General features: G+C 49.6%; 1 protein-coding gene across 1 annotated transcript in view; it reads left to right on the top strand.

The window, feature by feature from the left end:
* The first annotated feature begins 1,424 nt into the window (after nucleotides 1–1,424).
* Nucleotides 1,425–17,123, top strand: part of COL23A1 (collagen type XXIII alpha 1 chain) — a 326,570-nt gene continuing 310,871 nt past the window's right edge. The window contains exon 1 of the mRNA XM_072728803.1: nucleotides 1,425–1,829. Within this exon, the coding sequence (XP_072584904.1) occupies nucleotides 1,545–1,829 (285 nt within the window). The 5' untranslated portion in view covers nucleotides 1,425–1,544. The remainder of the gene's footprint in view (nucleotides 1,830–17,123) is intronic.

Raw genomic sequence — 17,123 nt, 5'->3', positions numbered from 1 at the left:
AAAAAATAATCCATAGATAGCCAGAGAGCGAGAGGGAAGATATAGATATAACATCTTTTTTTTTTTTTTTTTCAAAAATGGTTGTGGAGTTGCCCAAATCACAAAAATCTAAGTGGTTTTATTTGAGTATTATAGACATTAGTGGAAACATCAGGTTTTATTTGGCTTTATTTGAGTATTATAGATGTTAGTGGAAGTGTTATGGTGAGACCCATTTTAAGATAGAAATACACCACCTGACTTCCAGCCTTTCTTCCCTTTCTTTGGAAAGACTGTGAAGGCCTCAGGGCACCTGGGTGGCTCAGTCAGTTAAGCGTCTGCTTTCAGCTCAGGTCGTGATCCCGAGGTCCTGGGATAGAGTCCTGTGTATCCAGCTTCCTGTTCGGCGAGGAGTCTGCTTCTCCATCTCCCTCTGCTCCTCCCCCTGCTCATGCTTGTGCTTCTGAGCTCTTTCTCTCTGAAATAAAGAAATGAAATCTCAAAAAAAAAAAAAACAAAAAACAAAAAACAAAAACAAAAACAAAAAACAAAAAAACCCCCACCAACCTGTAAGGGCTTCTTCATTCTCATTCAGGCTTTCCTACCTGTGATCTCAATTTGCAGCAGGACGGCGCAGTGGGCTCAGTGTGGTTGCGCTTCCACTACAGAATGAAGCCATCACCTGAACGGAAGTTGGAGATCTTTCTCCCCATCTTTTCCATTTGTGATAGCCTCGATTTTTCTCAAATGAAAATCCTCCTAAGTCAGGAACAAGATCTTATCATTTCAGCTCCCAGCATCGCATGTCTGGCACCTAATAAATGGTGAGAGCGCTGATTCAGAGACGCACCTTTCTGCTCAGAGATCTCAACCTCCGGACTGCGTCTCTAAGCGCGAGTGGCGCAGAGAACGCTTTCGGCCACCGAGCGGCGCCAAGGCACCGTCCAGGACGGACTCACTAACTTCACGGGATTTGAAGTTAGGAACTTTTAAAAAAGTGTCAGAAAGGTTAATTCGCAAGTTTAGGGGCATTTCCTCCAGCCAGGAACGGTGCTCCAGCCAGAGGCGGGCTGCAGAAGACGCTGGCGTCTCTGGGCGCGGCGCAGACCTCTGGGGATGGCAGGGGACCTGGGGCTGGGGAACCGCGGAGGTGTGCGCGCAGCCGTGGGTGCAGCCCGGCGCCCGGGACAGGTGAGGTGGGGAGCCGGGCCGGGCCGGGCCGGGCCAGCGGGGGGCCCGGCGCGCGCGGGGCGGGGGCGGGGGGCTCAGAGGAGCCAGCTCCCTTCCCTCCTCCGCCCCTCGCCGGCCGGGCTGCTCCTCCCCTGGGTGGGTCCCGGCTCCTTTTCTGGCAGGGCCTATTTGCATAGAGGAAACTGCCCAAAGTGGCCGCCGCGGAGGAGCTGGCGCGGAGAGGGGGCGTGCGCCGCGCTCCGCTGCTGCCCGGAGGCCAAGCCCCGCGCCCGGCCGCCCTCGTGCCTCGGGCTCTCCCGCCGGCTCCCCGCGCGCCAGCCCGCGCCCGCGGCGCCGCACCGCCCCCTCGGAGACCCCCGCGCGACCAGCGCGCCATGAGCCCGGGCCAGCGCGCCGGCGGCGATGCGCGGAAGGACGGCCCGGCGGGCGGCGGCGGGGGGCGCCCCGCGACGGCGGCCGGGGCCTGGGCGGTGAGCGCCTTGTGCCTGCTGCTCTCCGTGGGCTCCGCGGCCGCCTGCCTGCTGCTGGGCGCCCAGGCGGCCGCGCTGCAGGGCCGGGTGGCAACGCTGGAGGAGGAGCGGGAGCTGCTGCGGCGCGCGGGGCCGCCGGGCGCCCTGGCCGCCTGGGCCGAGCCGCACCTGGAGCGGCTGCTGCGCGAGGTGAGGGGCGCGGGGCGCGGGGCGCGGGGCCTGCGCGGCGAGCCGAGGTTGCGGGTGCGGTCCCCGAGGGCGTCCTGCGCTCTCCGCTCTGGCCGCGGGGTCGCGTTCCCGGGCGCAGCGGCCGCGGGAGACCGGAGCTGGAGGGGCCGTGCCGGGAACGAGCGGCGGGAGAGTCCGAGGGAAGACCAGGGACTTCGGAACGGCCTCGGAGCTGGGGGCGCGAGGCTCCCCGGGGCTGTGCGCTCGCACCGAACGCTTCCCGCGGCGGGGCCGCCGGGCTCCTCTGCGCCGGGCTGATGCCCAGGCTCGGGCGGATGAGTCTGCCTCCTCGGTAGCCGAGCGGCCGCCGGCACCAGGGCTGCGCAGTCCCTGGGGACGCGCGGGCTCCCCCGCGGGCGGCGGCCGCGGCGGAGGCGAGGGCCTCGGAGGGACCTGGTCAGCCCAGCCTTCCCCGTCCACCGCCCTCCGGAGGGGCTTGCTTTCGGGCGGCTCCATCCTGGAGGGGCTGTGTTCCGGGGCTCTTGGACCCGCGTGGACACCCAGTGCCACCGAAACCTGGGAAGGTGAGGGGCAGGAAAACAAAAACAAAACCCAAAGCGATTCTGGTTTCGAGCGATGCAGATACATCTTGAAATTTCTTGCGCTGGTTGGAAGCGTCTCATGAAACTCTGTGACACTTCGAGGGTTGCTGTTGTGTGTCCTCAAAGCAGAAGCCACATTGGGAGCCTCGAAGTGCTCACCCGTCATTCTCTCTTTTTTTTTTTTTTTTTTATGATAGTCACAGAGAGAGAGAGAGGCAGAGACACAGGCAGAGGGAGAAGCAGGCTCCATGCACCGGGAGCCCGACGTGGGATTCGATCCCGGGTCTCCAGGATCGCGCCCTGGGCCAAAGGCAGGCGCCAAACCGCTGCGCCACCCAGGGATCCCTCACCCGTCATTCTCATTAAAAACCTCCGCTTCTGGTGCAGCAGTGCCTCTCTCCCGCTCCCAGAGAACTGTGACAGGCAGGTGGACTGGCCAGGGGTCTCCTGGGAAAAGTGGATCCCGGCATCCTTAAAGATAGCCTGAAAAGGGCCAGGGTTTCAAGGTAAAGGAGACGTAGGCCAGGCCTGTCACCTACCGATTCCCCTAAACTGCGTCCAATGTGATCTTTATCAAGGTATCAAGTAAGCTGTGTCCACTCTTGAGTTCATTTGGAATCTTTGGGGGAATGGGAGAAGATTGCCCCACACCCTTTAGTCCGAAGTCCCTGTTTCTCAGTGGCTTTAATTTAAACCAGCATGACCTGTCCTCTAGCATGGTTTTGAGCAGAATTGATGCTTCATGTTTTCCAATTTTTAAAAATTATTTATTTATTCATGAGAGACACAGAGAGAGAGGCAGAGGGAAAAGCAGGCTCCCCGCAGGGAGCCCAACCGGGGACTCCATCGCAGGACCCTGGGGTCCTGTTGTGAGCCGAAGGCAGACGCTCCACTGCTGAGTCATCCAGGCGTCCCTGATTTACAATTTTTGCCTTGAAAAATTGAAAATTGATTTACAGTTTTTGCCCCCAGACTTCCGAAATCTCTGTGGAGCCCTGCTGGCAACTGGTGGTGAAGCTTTCATAATTGCTGCCTGTTATCTTTTGGCAAATCCCTAGAGGCCAGGGTGTTGAATTGATTTATGGAGGCCCAGTAACATTTCTGCTAGAGCAATAACTGTAGCCGTCCTTTCTGATAGGAGGCCCCTCTTGGTTAAAAATAAACCGCAAGCCCCTATGGAGCAAAATGGAAATCCCGGTAAAATCTTTTACAAGGATCTTGCAAATTGTGTCCACGTTCTGGTGGCAGGCACGGGGCAGGTGTCCTGGCAGAGCAGCCACAGCTGAAAAAGTGTGGATTCACAAGTCCCAGATCTTGAGGATTAAGGATCTGAGGGGAGAGACTACAATGACTTCATTCTGCTCCCTCCCGAGGCACTGATTTTACCTGGGTGGGATTCTAGTGCTTGAGCTAAAAATTCTTGGGCAGAGCTTCATGTCTCTTTGTCTCTGGCTCTGTCTCAGTCTCTCTGCTCTTGACTAGCAAGGCAGAGGGGAAATTTCACATCCTGGGACTTCCAGGTGAAATTCCCTGCACCACTCAGCAGGCTGGCATGGGACATTGGTAAACATGTTGTACAACTAGCTAACTGAACTCGGTTCAGTTGGATGTAGTTGAAGAGCATTAAGTGCTTGGAGCCCAGACTGGCCCTTGGAGTGTCAGAATGCCATGGTTTCACGCCCTCAGGGTTGACCTTCTGGTTGTCTGGGGGTCCTCTGTGAGAAGGCATCTCTGTGCCAGGATACCAGTCTGTTCCTGTGATGAGCCATTCTTCTCACCAGTGTCACTGGATGGGAAATGCACACAGTCTGGCTGGCCAGTGACCCTAGAGTCCCTGGCTGAGACGAGGAGTAGGGGTGGGGGCTGGGAGGTGCACGATCATGGTTAGTAATCGGCTTTCAATAGATGTGAAGATACTTCTTTGAACTGTTACATACGGAGGACAAATACACATTGAGCTGAAAATCTCTTAAGGGAAGCACGTTTGGACTTGAACATGGCTTTCAGTACTGATTTATTTTTGGTGAAGCCTCTTTGGAGCCTCTGATGAAGTAGTGATGCATGTGAGGGTGCCTGCAGCTTGTCCTTTATCAACAAGCTTGTTTTCAGAGTTTCAGAGGCAGAAACAACATCCAAATTGAGGAAGAGAAATCCTTGCCAAACACACACCACTTTAATGTCAGAAAAAAAATTAAAAAACAAGCCAACAAAAGCCACTGTTAATAGGGGACCCAATGTGTCTGTTCCCTTGGGAACAGAACTGTGACATAACTTTTTTGGGGACTGGCTGATGTGCCCGATAATGTAGACAGAGAAACTACAAAAAAAGGCATATTCATGTTAACTTGGGATTATTAAAGACCCTTCCCATGATACAAAAATGAAAGAGATGGCTTTCAGAACATAAAAAAGTCATTAATGATAGTATCTTCATCGTGACCCGAAAATATAAATGCAACCCAAGCATCTGATATTATGCTTTTAAAGTGCCTTAAATAGGTTGCCGAAGATATCAAGCCCCCCACTTGTTACATCTATAATTACAGTGTTACAACAGCTTAAATTTTAGAGTAAATAAAATAGCTCTCATACTACAGTGACAAATTTAATACAAGGATTAAAGAAATATTTAGCTGTATTCAGAGGAGACCATTTCCAGCTTACAATGGATTTATTGTTGGCTCCTGGTCTTCCATTGTCCAGACCAATCAGTTTGAAAACAAGAAAAACTCAGAGACTCGGGGTAAAATTCAATTTCCTTCCCCACCATCAACTACTATATCTATTAGTTAAATTACCATAAACCCCAGAATCACAGGTAGCTTTTTCAACCTCTGTGGCAGCCTGCCACTTGTCAGGACTGCCCTACAGTGTACCCGTTAATAAAGAGGCAGTCTTGGAATCCCATGGAACCATAGGAGATGGAGGGTCAGTTGTAGTGACATTTGTTTCCTTGACATTTCCTGGCTCTCAGACCAAAAAGTTTCTTTCCAGTGACTTCCTGGCATGCTCACTTTCCCTTTATTCTTTCCTTCTTCTTGTTGTGGTGTTTTTTGTTTTCGTGGAGGTGGGGGAACAATTTGGGAGAGCTTTATGAATACAGCAATTTGTTTAGGAAAAGGCGAAAGAGTAATGCAATCGGAAGAGAAACCAGAGTATTAAAACATAGCAGTGTGTGGGTGGCTCAGTCGGTTGAGTGGCTGACTCTTGGTTTCAGCTCAGGGCATGGTCTCAGGGTCATGAGATCAAGCCCCACATTGGGCTCCATGCTCAGCAGAGTCTGCTTCTTCCTCTCCCTCTACCCGTTCACCTATTTATGCTCATTCTCTCTCAAATAAATAAATAAACAAACAAATCTTAAAAAAAAATAGCAGCATGCTTAGGATGAGCCACCTGTCAGGGCATTCTTCTTGCAAACAAATTTTGGAAATGTTAATCAGACATTTACATTACTGGTTTTGAAGATTTGCAGCATGGCTCCCAAAGTTGGATCGTCCACAAATGGAATGAATTTATCCCAGCTGGCAGAGAAGGGCTCCGGTCCTGCCATTTGCCAACTGGTGTCATCTCACCTCTTCAACTTCCTGGGCGGCAGCTTCCTGTTTCCTAATGTGAGGCTCACAAGGACCTGTGTAGTGACAAGCAAATAAAATAATATAGAGGATGGTGTTGGTCAGTGAATGTGCTTTTGATGGTGAGTAGCAGAATACCTGAGGGTGGTGGCTTAAACAGTACAGCCATTGAATTGTCTTGCATAACCAGAGGAGCCTGGAAGTTAGTTAGCAGTTCTGGGTTAGTCCTGCAACTTGGGCACCAGTGGGGGCCAGGCCAGGGTCTGCCGTTCTCTTGGCTTTTCCTCATGGTTTCAAAATGGCTGCTGTAGCGCCAAGCTGGTGTCTTCATACAAGAGTAACCAAGGTAGAAGGCAAGGGGGCAGGAAAAAAGTTATTTTCTCAATAGGTTTTCTCTTTTTCTTGAGTCAGAGAGGGGAAGCTCCCAGCACCTCTCAGGAGACATCCTGGATGGCCATCAACCAGAGCCAAGGCCCCCAATTGCCATCATCCTGTCACTGGCAAGGGTAATGGGGTTGCCACAGGAGGCTTGGACCAATCTTGATTCCTCCCCTGAGGCTGGGCACATTGCCACTGGAAGAGAATGGTGGCTTTGTTAGGAAGGAGGACTGGGAATGTTTTGGGGAGCAACCAGCAGTGTCAGTGCTGTAGAATATTTCCCCAGAGAAGAATAGGAGCATGCGGGGGCTGGTCATCTACCAGCCCACCACGGTTTTCATAATCACACCCCCTTTGAGAATGCTCCTCAGCCACAAAATTTCTCTTTTCCTCAAGGTCAGGTCTCCAGCTCTGCCCCCAGCCAGAGTCAAAGGCAAGGTTGGTGTGTCTGGGGATTGTCTCCAGCGCAACCCCCTTCTTTATGGGGTATGGTCTTTACCCCTTAAGTGGTTGTTCTTCTGACCCCACAGTGACTGGCTGGGCTGACCTCCATCCTGGGATGGCACTCTGGGGTCCCACTTTCCAGCTTTTTCCCACATTGCAGCGGACACGGGGAATGGGAATACCTGTGTCACCCTGCAGTAGGTGGGAGAGGCTGGTCAGGTTGGAGAAACTGGTTCAACTGCTCCCAGGACAAGAAGATCACTACACCCAAACTCGTGTAGGGAGCCCTGTATCCATCAGGTGTGCCCAGACAGCTCTCTTCTTCATCCTCCCTTACCTCTGGCCGTGGTCTCGGCAGTTATATGTCACCATGGCCCCCAGATTCCCTTCTAGCATGTGTACACTAGTAACCGTGGTCCCCAGAGCAGGATGTCCCCTTTACCCTCATGAGCATCATCTCATTAGATTCAGCCTTTCTACATGACTTTGGATTCTTGCACTTTTTTAAAAATAGATTTTATTTAGTCATGAGAGATACAGAGAGAGGTAGAGACATAGGCAGAGGGAGAAGCAGGCTCCCTGTGGGGAGCCCGATGCAGAACTCGATCCCGGGACCCTGGGATCATGATCTGAGCCAAAGGCAGATGCTCAACCACAGAGCCACCCAAGTGCCCCTCTCAGAGGTCTTTTAATAAGGGCATTAATCCCATCATAAGGTTCCATCTTTGTGGCCTAATCACCTCCCAAAGGCCCCATCAGCTAATATCATATTGAGGATTAGATTTCAACATAGGGGTAAACTCTGGGCACTGGATTCCCTGCCCTTCCCCTGCAGGGCCCCAGAGGGTTTTGGTATAATCCTACACCTTCAGAAGTGCCCTCTCCTTTACCATATTTCTACACATTTCTCCCTCTCCCCAAATTAATTCTAACCCCCACTATGACACATTGATAGATGTTGCTGGGAAATGGAGTTCTTTCAAAGCTGCTGTCTGCAAGGCGGGTACAGACCCCTTTGTCTTTGCCTCCTGTCATGCTCATTGGCTCTCCAGCTGCCACAGCTGCTGAGCTGTGGCCACCTCCATATCCAGGGTGTTGGACCCAGTGTTGGGCAACAGCATGCCAGTTGGACTACCCTTCCCTTTCCTCCTTTTCTTAAAAATCAAACCAAACCAAAATATGTGTTGCTTTAACATGATTAATGTTATTGATAAGCCCACCACCCTGAAACAAGGCCTATTTAACATTTTGCATAATCTCATCCAGTCTTTAATCTTTAGACAGATTTACACCTACCCAGTGCTAACCACAGAGTGTGCACCATTTATACCTTCCTTGTATGCATTTTAGCCTTCTATCAAAAACGTCTTTCCAGGTTCTGCACAATCTTTATGTTCATGTTTCACTACTGCATCTGATCCCATAAATGGAATCTGCACCTTTCTATCAAAACAGAAATCTAGGCCTCCTTCAGATTTTTGTTGGCACAGAATGTGGCACAGCCAGTAGTTTCATGGGGCAAGTTTCTTCCTTCTGTTGTTCTGTAGGATGTAAGTAACTGCCTAAAGAGGAACATCTTTAGGGCTTTTTTATGTTTTGTTTTGATTTTAGAATATCCAAATTTGTCCAGGCCATGCTCGTTTATCCTCCTGTGGTATTCCAAAATTGTATTGTTGTGAAGTCATGCTTCAGATTTTATGATGGGCAGCATGGAGTCTGATATTTTGGTTGAATTTTTAATTTCATTTGGGGTTGTTGTTGCTGTAAGCAAAAGGCAATTATAAAGAAAACCTTGAAACAAGATATGGAGGGGCGCCTGGGTGGCTCAGACGGTTAAGCTTCTGCCTTGGGCTCTATCCCGGGGGCATGATCTCGGGGTCCTGGGATCCAGCTCTGCGTCGGGCTCCCTGCTCAGTGGGGAGTCTGCTTCTCCCTCTGCCCCTCACCCCCACTCTTGCTCTCTCTCTCTCTAATACATAAATACATAAAATCTTTTATTTTTTTTATTTTTTTTATTTTTTTTTATGATAGTCACAGAGAGAGAGAGAGAGAGAGGCAGAGACATAGGCAGAGGGAGAAGCAGGCTCCATGCCCCGGGAGCCCGACGTGGGATTCGATCCCGGGGCTCCAGGATCGCGCCCTGGGCCAGAGGCAGGCGCCAAACCGCGGCGCCACCCAGGGATCCCCATAAAATCTTTTAAAGAAAATGAGATATAGAAAAATTGAAGATCCATCTCAGAATTAGGCTCATGTTTTTGGTGTGGTGCCAACCCCTTTCTGGAGCAGTGTTTGGCAGGGCCAGGCATTGCCCTCAGTGTGTGGCTGTACCTCCTTTCTAACTCTGTGAACACATGTAATTTGGTTGGGGAGTGCTCTCTGGAGGCCACACACGAGCTCCAGCTCCTTCCTGGTTTGATTTTCTCCACGTGCAGGATCAGGATTAATCTTTAATTGTTGACACAGGCACTCAAAAAACATCCCTTCATCATATCCGGAAACATACTTCAGGACTAAGCACGAATCGTTGGGAGAAAAAATAAGTTCACAGATGTAGTTTTAGAGAAAGGCATGTCAGTGCGCTCCTAGAAGCTACAGGGGAGATGATTGAGTGCCTCTCTGAGGCACACCCCGGGCAGAGGGTTCACATGTGCATCTTCAGGGCGTTTCTAAAAGGCCTCACCCCAGTCTTCCACCCCCACCCCCTGGCAAGTGGGCTGCACCCTTCTAGAAGGGGCAGTGACTGGCCCCAGGTGTCAGCGATTACCTGAACCCAAGGGACCTGACTCCTAGTCCTGAGCCCTTTCACCCTCCTGGCTGCAGTAGCAGCTTTTTCTGCCAGTGAGGACATCCTCCAGGCCTGACAGATGTGGTGGCAGGGAGTGCTTTAGCTTTAAGTAGACCAGAGTTCGTGTCCCAGCTCTGCCATTTCCCAGGCTTGTAACTTCAGATAAATGACTGCTTTTCCAAACCTCTGTGTGTGTGTGTTTTTTTTTAATATTTTATTTATTTAAAAAGAGACAGGATCAGGGAGGAGCAGAGGGAGAGGGACAAGCAGACTCTGTGCTGAGCCTGGAGCCGATGCAGGGCTTGATCCCAGGACTTTGATCATGACCTGAACCAAAACCAAGAGTCAGATGCTCAACTGACTGAGCCACCCAGGTGCACCTCTGCCCATCTGTTAAATGAGGATTATAGTACTTGCCTCATGAGGTTTCTATGGGGATTACATAACCTAATATGCCCCAAGTACCCCAGACGTCATACACATGGTGCACATGGCTGTTCTTCCTAGAGGCTCTCTTTGCATGAATCCAGAAGACATGTGTCTGTCTGTTTGCAAATTGGAGAGGAGGCCCCATGGTCCTTTTTATTTTTTAAAACAGATTTAATTTATTTATTCATGAGAGGCACAGAGGGAGAGGCAGAGACCCAGGCAGAGAAAGAAGCAGGTTCCCTGTGGGGAATCCGATGTGGGACTCGATTCCGGGACCCTGGGATCACGACCTGAGCCGAAGGCAGAAGCTCAGCCACTGAGCCACCCAGGCGTCCCCCCACGCTGGCATCCTGCCGGCTTCTAAAGGCCACACGGACATGGAAAAGGTATTAACGTGGGTCCAGACTCTGAGTCAGTGACGGGAAATGGGACTGCTTGGTCACTGCAGAAAAAAAAGCAGGGACCGGATTGCCTTCATCCCTCCATTTATTCCTCCCATCCCATTTCTCTTTAGGCGGAATGAGACTGTTTTCATCTAGACAAGAAAAATTCATGTTTATGACCAGAATAAAAACCTGATTTATTCACAAGAATTATGAGATGGATTTCTCATTGCAAAAGGGCACCCAAACACCTAATAAATTTACTTTAAGTAATAAGTCTGTTCTTGTGGTTATGCAGCATGGCACGAACACCCCCAAATGCTCGTGATTAACCTGATGGATTAGAGGCCTCACACACATCTGCTTCAAGGCATATTGGTAAAATGAGAAAATCTTTATTTTTTTGATGTAGCCGCAAAATCGGGTGGTGGGGGAGGAGGAGGAACGTGCTTTCAAATGACTGATTTCAGCTTCTAAAACGAACTTTGCCTCCAACTTTGAATTGTGAAACAAGTCATAAAGCAATTTACAGTGATTTCTGGGATTTTTAGGAGACAGCTGAAATAAAAGCTACTCCGCTTGGGGCTGGCCAGGAGGATCATCACACAAAAAACCCGCAGTCTGTCCACTGATTGAACGGTGCCCTTTTGTGTGTGGTGTGCGAGCTGCCGTCATCCAGGGCATCTTCTTTTCCGCCCTGTGGTGTGTCCTGCAGTCAAGTGGAAGGGTGAGTTTGTGTGGCAGTTGGACTGGAGTATGGGGACTGTGTGTGAGGATGATCCGCTGGGAGGCGTGGAGGGCACAAGACTGTGTGCATGTAGTGTGTAAGCACATGAGAGCAAGTGTGGGTGCATGTGAGTGTGCACGTACCTTCGAGCGTGTGCCTGTAGATGCATGGGTGTGACTGCGTGTCCCCTGCCCCCACCCCAGGTCCTCCTGAAGGCCCCTTTCTCTGGGCCCTCACGGCTCATGCGTAGCCTCCAGCGTTGCAAAATCTAAGCTGAGTCTGGAGCTGCTCCTAAACTGGCCACAGCGGCCTAGGACCAAGGAGTTGCCTCTTCAGCGCCCCTACTTCTCCACTGGAAAAGAAGTGATAGTGTCCGCTCCACCCCGTTTCCCTGAGGATAAAGTGACTCTCACATCTCAGGACGATGAGTGAGATGTCACGTCGCGCCCTAACTCCCCGCTCTGCTGATCCTGACAGTGGGTGGCTGCCAAGAGTGTTAATTAACATCCAGTGCCAGGGCTCTTTCTGGGGCGATTCCTCCTCCTCCTCCTTCCTCTCCCCCTCCAACCTCCCTCCTCCCCCTCCTCCTTGTCCCCCTCCTCCTCCCCTCCTCCTCCCTCTCCCCCTCATTCTCTCTCTCCTCTTCCTCCTTCCTCTCCCCCTCCAACCCCCCTCCTCCCCCTCCTCTTTGTCCCCCTCCTCCTCCCCCTCCTCCTTCCACCTGTAGCCAGGCTCACACCTAGGGCTTTGCAGAGGCAGCTGGGGTGTTTGGGAGACCCCCTCTGTCTTTATGTGCTTAGGCTGCCATACAAAGTGGAGCGTAAACCACAGAAGTTAATTTCCTTGCAGTTGTAGAATCTGGAAGCCAGAGGTCAAGGTGTCGGCTGGGGTGGCCTCTCCAGAGGCCTCTCCCCGGCTTGCATGTGAGCATGCCCTCCCTGCATCTTCTCGTGGTCCTCCCTCTGTGTGTCAGTGTCCTTGTTGCCTCTTCTAGAAGGACATCGGTCACATGACATTGGAGCCACTTTAGTTGGACCGCATTTGGGCTTAATCACCTCTTTAAAGACCTAGTCTCCAGGGACATCCGGGTGGCTCAGCGGTTGAGCGTCTCCCTTTGGCCCAGGGCATGATCCCAGTGTCCTGCGATCGAGTCCCACATCAGGCTTCCCGCGAGGAGCCTGCTTCTCTCCATCTGCCTGTGTCTCTGCCTGTCTCTGTGTCTTTCATGAAAACATAAATAAAATCTTAAAAATTTTAAACACCACGTCTCCAAATACAGTCTCGTTCTGAGGTCCTGAGGTTCGAACCTCAGCACGTGGACTCTGGGGGAACACGAGTGCGCCCGACGTGGTCGAATCCAACGGCACACCAGGAGAAACCACGGGCGCTCCCTGTGGACAAGACTGAGTGGCCAGGCTCGTGGGAAGCAGGCCACATCGGGTGGGGATGGGCCAGGGGGGCTTGGCGACGGGCCGCTGGGGAAGGCCGGCTGCGGTGTGAGGACGCCTGGAGGCCTCGAGGCCCGCGTGGGGGCCTCCTCGAGGGTTCTCCTTGACCTCTTGAAAGCCGTGCTGGAGCCTGTCCACTCACCACCCAGGGCCACGCGTGGGATTTCCTCCTGTCAGCCCGTGCGGTGAATCTGGATTCTGACAAGAAGGGATGTGTCTTTTTGAACAATCATAAATTGGGGTGGGAATTAAAGATGGCTCAGGAACTGCATTCTGTTGCCACACTAAACAGTTCAGAGCATGCCAGCGTGTTTCAGGACTGAGCGGGGACCCTAAGGAAATACATTCCCGTGTGGTTTGGGGCACACTCAGGGTGCCGTGGGAGTCACTAAGGAAACTCCAGGTGCTTTAGAGAAAGGTTTCTAGCGCCTGCCACATGCCAGGGTTGGGCTAGGCACTTTCTCTGACTGTCTTCCCTTGACTTTACTGGCATTTACCTGGCCCCCTGGTGGAACCCCCTTCCCCATGGGGTAAAGTGATGCCTTCTGACCCCAGGACCCTGCTCCACCACCCCATGGGTGCCATGCCTGTGGGAGCCCAAGCTGGGGTGTTTTTGTTTGTTTGATTTTTTTTTAGGTATATTTGATACATAATGAACTCCAAATATTTTAAAATTACAATTTGATACCTTGTGACCATGTGTGTGTAATTGTGAAACCATCTCCACAACCAAGGTAGTGAATATAGCCATAACCCTTAAAAGTTTTGTCTGCCACCTTGAATTATGTCCCTTCCCACCTGCTACCCAGGTATTGCTGATTTCTCTCACTATTGATTCATCTTTTTTTTAAAGGATTTTTATATGAATAGAATGACACAAAATGACTTTTAAAAATTATTTTATTTTATTTTGCAGGGGGTAGGATGCCTGGTTTCCTTTGCTCAGTATAATTATTGAGAGATTCATTGATATTTTTGCATCTTTTATTAGTTCATTCTTTTTCTTTTTTTAAAGATTTTATTTATTTATTCAGAGAGAGAGGCAGAGACACAGGCAGAGGGAGAAGCAGGCTCCATGCAGGGAGCCTGACGTGGGACTCGATCCTGGGTCTCCAGGATCATGCCCTGGGCTGAAGGCGGCGCTAAACCACTGGGTCACCCAGGCTTCCCAGTTCATTCTTTTTCATTACCAAGTGTTGTTTCATCAAATAGAGAGGCCACCATTTGTTTATCCCCTCACCTGTTAATGGACATTTGGGTTGCTTCCATTTTGGGGTGAGTACAAATAAAGCCGCTGTTAACATTTGTGTACAGGTCTTTGTATGGACACACGCTTTTGTGTCTCTTGGACATTCATACCTTGGAATGAAATGGTTGATTGTCTGATAGGTGTGTGATTAGCTTTTCAAGAAGCTGCCCAACTGTTGTGCAAAGCCACTGTATCATTTTACATTCCCACCAGCAACATAAATAGAATGAGAGTTCAATTTATCCATGTAATACGTCCTTTTCACTCTGGCTTCTTTTAACATTCTCTCTTGATTGCTGGTTTTAAGCAATTCAAAGATGATATGCCTTAGTGCGATTTTTGTTATGTTTATTGTGCTTGAGTTCTCCTGAGATTCTTGGATCTGTGGGTTTATAGTTCAAGTCAAACTTTGAACAGTGTTCGGGACACCTGGATGACTCAGGTGGAGCATCTGCCTTCGGCTCAGGTCATGATCTAGGGGTCCTGGGATTGAGTCCTGCATTGGCTCCCCACGGGGAGCCTGCTTCTCCCTCTGCCTATGTCTCTGCCTCTCTCTCTCTCTGTCTCTCATGAATAAATAAAAACTTAAAAAAAAAAAACAACCTTTGAACCTCATTGCTTCACATTTTTTGCTCTCTTCTCTCTCTGTCCCCCAATTTGGAGGCTCTGCCTATATATGCACTTGAAGATCCAAAGTTCACTCATGCTCTTCTTTTTCTTCTTTTCTTTTTCATTCTTTCCTCTGTGTTCATTTTGGATAATTTTTACTGCCATCTTCAGTTCACTAATCTCTTCTGCAGTGTCTGATCTTCATCAATCCCCTCTGCCCTGTGTTTCACCTCAGACATAGTATTTTTCACTCTGGATTTTCAGTGTAGGTATTTTAGTAGCTTTGACACCACTACGGAACTCCCTGAACGTGTACCATGTAGTTACAGTCCTTGTTTTATGGTCCATGAGGGCTGATACTAACATCTGTGCAGTTGTTGGTCTTTCAGTGCACTGATTTTCCTGCTTATTATGGGGCCTGTTTTCCTGCTGGTAATTTCTTTTTTTTTTTTTTTAATTTTTATTTATTTATTTATGATAGTCACAGAGAGAGAGAGAGAGGCAGAGACACAGGCAGAGGGAGAAGCAGGCTCCATGCACCGGGAGCCCGATGTGGGATTCGATCCTGGGTCTCCAAGATCGTGCCCCGGGCCAAAGGCAGGCGCCAAACCGCTGCGCCACCCAGGGATCCCTGGTAATTTCTTATTAGACATTACGAATTTTACCTCATTTCTGTAGATTTTCATGAGCTTTGTTGTATTAGAATTGTTTGGAAATAGCTGGATCCTTTGGGTATTGTTTTTAGGATCTATTAGGTGGGACCAGAGTCATGTGTAGTTTAGGACTGATTACTCCCTGTGTCTGAGGCAAGACCCTTTTTGGTGCTCTACTCAGTGATTTATGAGTGTGAATGAGGGTTTTAACTATCTGGCTGTGGGAATGGGCACCCTTCCTGGCCCTGTGTAAGAGCTAGATTCTGTTCTCTGCATCCTTTGGGTGGTTCTTCTCCTGGGCTGGGTCATTGCCTCCCACATGTGCTATTCAGTGCTCCATAGGACATCTGCAAAGAACCCTCACAGAGCTCTGGTTCTCTGAGGTCCTTTGCTCTGCAGCCCCAGCTACCTGGCATCCCTGGACTCCAAGGTCCATCTCTTTTTTAAAAACTTTTTATTTTATTTAAATTCAGTTAACTAACATACAGTGTATTAGTTTCAGAAGTAGAGTTCAGTGATTCATCAGTTGTATGTAACACCCAGTGCGCATTACATCACGTGCCCTCCTTAATGCCCATCACCAGTTATCCCATCCCCCACCCACCTCCCCTCCAGCAACCACTGGTTGTTTCCTAGAGTTAAGTGTCTCTTATGGTTTGTCTCCCTCTCTGATTTTGTCTTGTTTTATTTTTCCCTCCCTTCCCCTTTGATCCTTTGTTTTGTTTCTTAAATTCCACATATGGGTGAAATAATATGATAATTGTCTTATTTCACTTAGCATAATGCCCTCTAGTTCTATCCATGTATCCTTGTTGTTACACATGGTAAGATTTCATTTTTCTGATGGCTGAGTAGTATTCCATTATGTATGTGTGCATATATATATATATATATATATATATATATCACCTCTTCTTTATCCATTCATCTGTCGATGGACAGCTGAACTCTTCCCATAGTTTGGCTCTTGTAGACATTCCAACTTCATCTCTTCAACCTCAGAAGGCTGCCAGGCCCCATGTCTGTTTCCCTGCCCTGTGCCACAGCCTAGAAACTCTCCCCAGCCAGGAAGCTGGAGCTGTTGTTCTCTGTCTGAGATCACTCTCCTTTCCTGCTTGGTATCAATGTCTTCAAAACCTGTGTCTCCTATGTTTTATTTGCAGATTTTGTTTTGTTTTGTTTTAGTTTTTGGTGGTGTTGTTTTATGCAGGAGGATAAATGTAGTTGCTGCTACTCCACCTTGCCCAGAAGTAGAAATTCAAGATGCAGCTTTTAAAATTTTTTGGAATAATTTTAGATTTATTTATTTATTTATTTTTAAGGATTTTATTTATTTATTCATGAGAGACACAGAGAGAAAGGCAGAGACACAAGCAGAGGGAGAAACAGACTCCTTGCAGGGAGCCCCATGGGGGACTCAATCCCCAGACCTGGGATCTGGGATAACACCCTGAGCTGAAGGCAGACGTTCAGCCACTGAGCCACCCAGGCATCCCCAATTTTTAGATTTATAGGAAGACATACTTGCATATGTACCTAAATGTAGCACAGTCATCAAAAGTTAGAAATTAATTCTGATACCTTTTTTTAGCAGGCAGAGTTCTAGGACAACTCTCAGGATTCCAACCACTTGTTGTACATACTTTGTGTGATCCCCTCCCCTTGAGTGTAGGCAGATCCTGTGATTATGATGGGATCACTCCCGTGACTGAGTTACCAATCAGTTGACTGAGTTCATTACAACGCTTATTGTTGATGGGCCTTACATAAGCCGGTGAGTCCTTAGAAGGGACTGGGCCCTTCCTGAAGTCAGAGGGAAAGCATGAGAAGGTCTGTGGAGGGGGCCATATGTCAAGGAACTGTGAGTGACCTTTAGAGCAGCCTCTGTCTGGGAGCCAGCAAGAGATTGGGGCTCACAGAGAACAAGGAAGCACGTGAGCTTGAAAGAAGACCTCGAATTCCGGAAAGAAACACCTAGCTGGTGCATTGATTTCAGCCTCAGGAAACCATGAGCAGAGAACCAAACTTGTCTATAT

The sequence above is a fragment of the Vulpes vulpes genome, chromosome 12 (assembly GCF_048418805.1).
Source record: "Vulpes vulpes isolate BD-2025 chromosome 12, VulVul3, whole genome shotgun sequence".
NCBI classification, from domain to species: domain Eukaryota; kingdom Metazoa; phylum Chordata; class Mammalia; order Carnivora; family Canidae; genus Vulpes; species Vulpes vulpes.
Note: the sequence above shows the minus strand (reverse complement) of the source record. Positions and strands in the feature narration are given on the sequence as shown.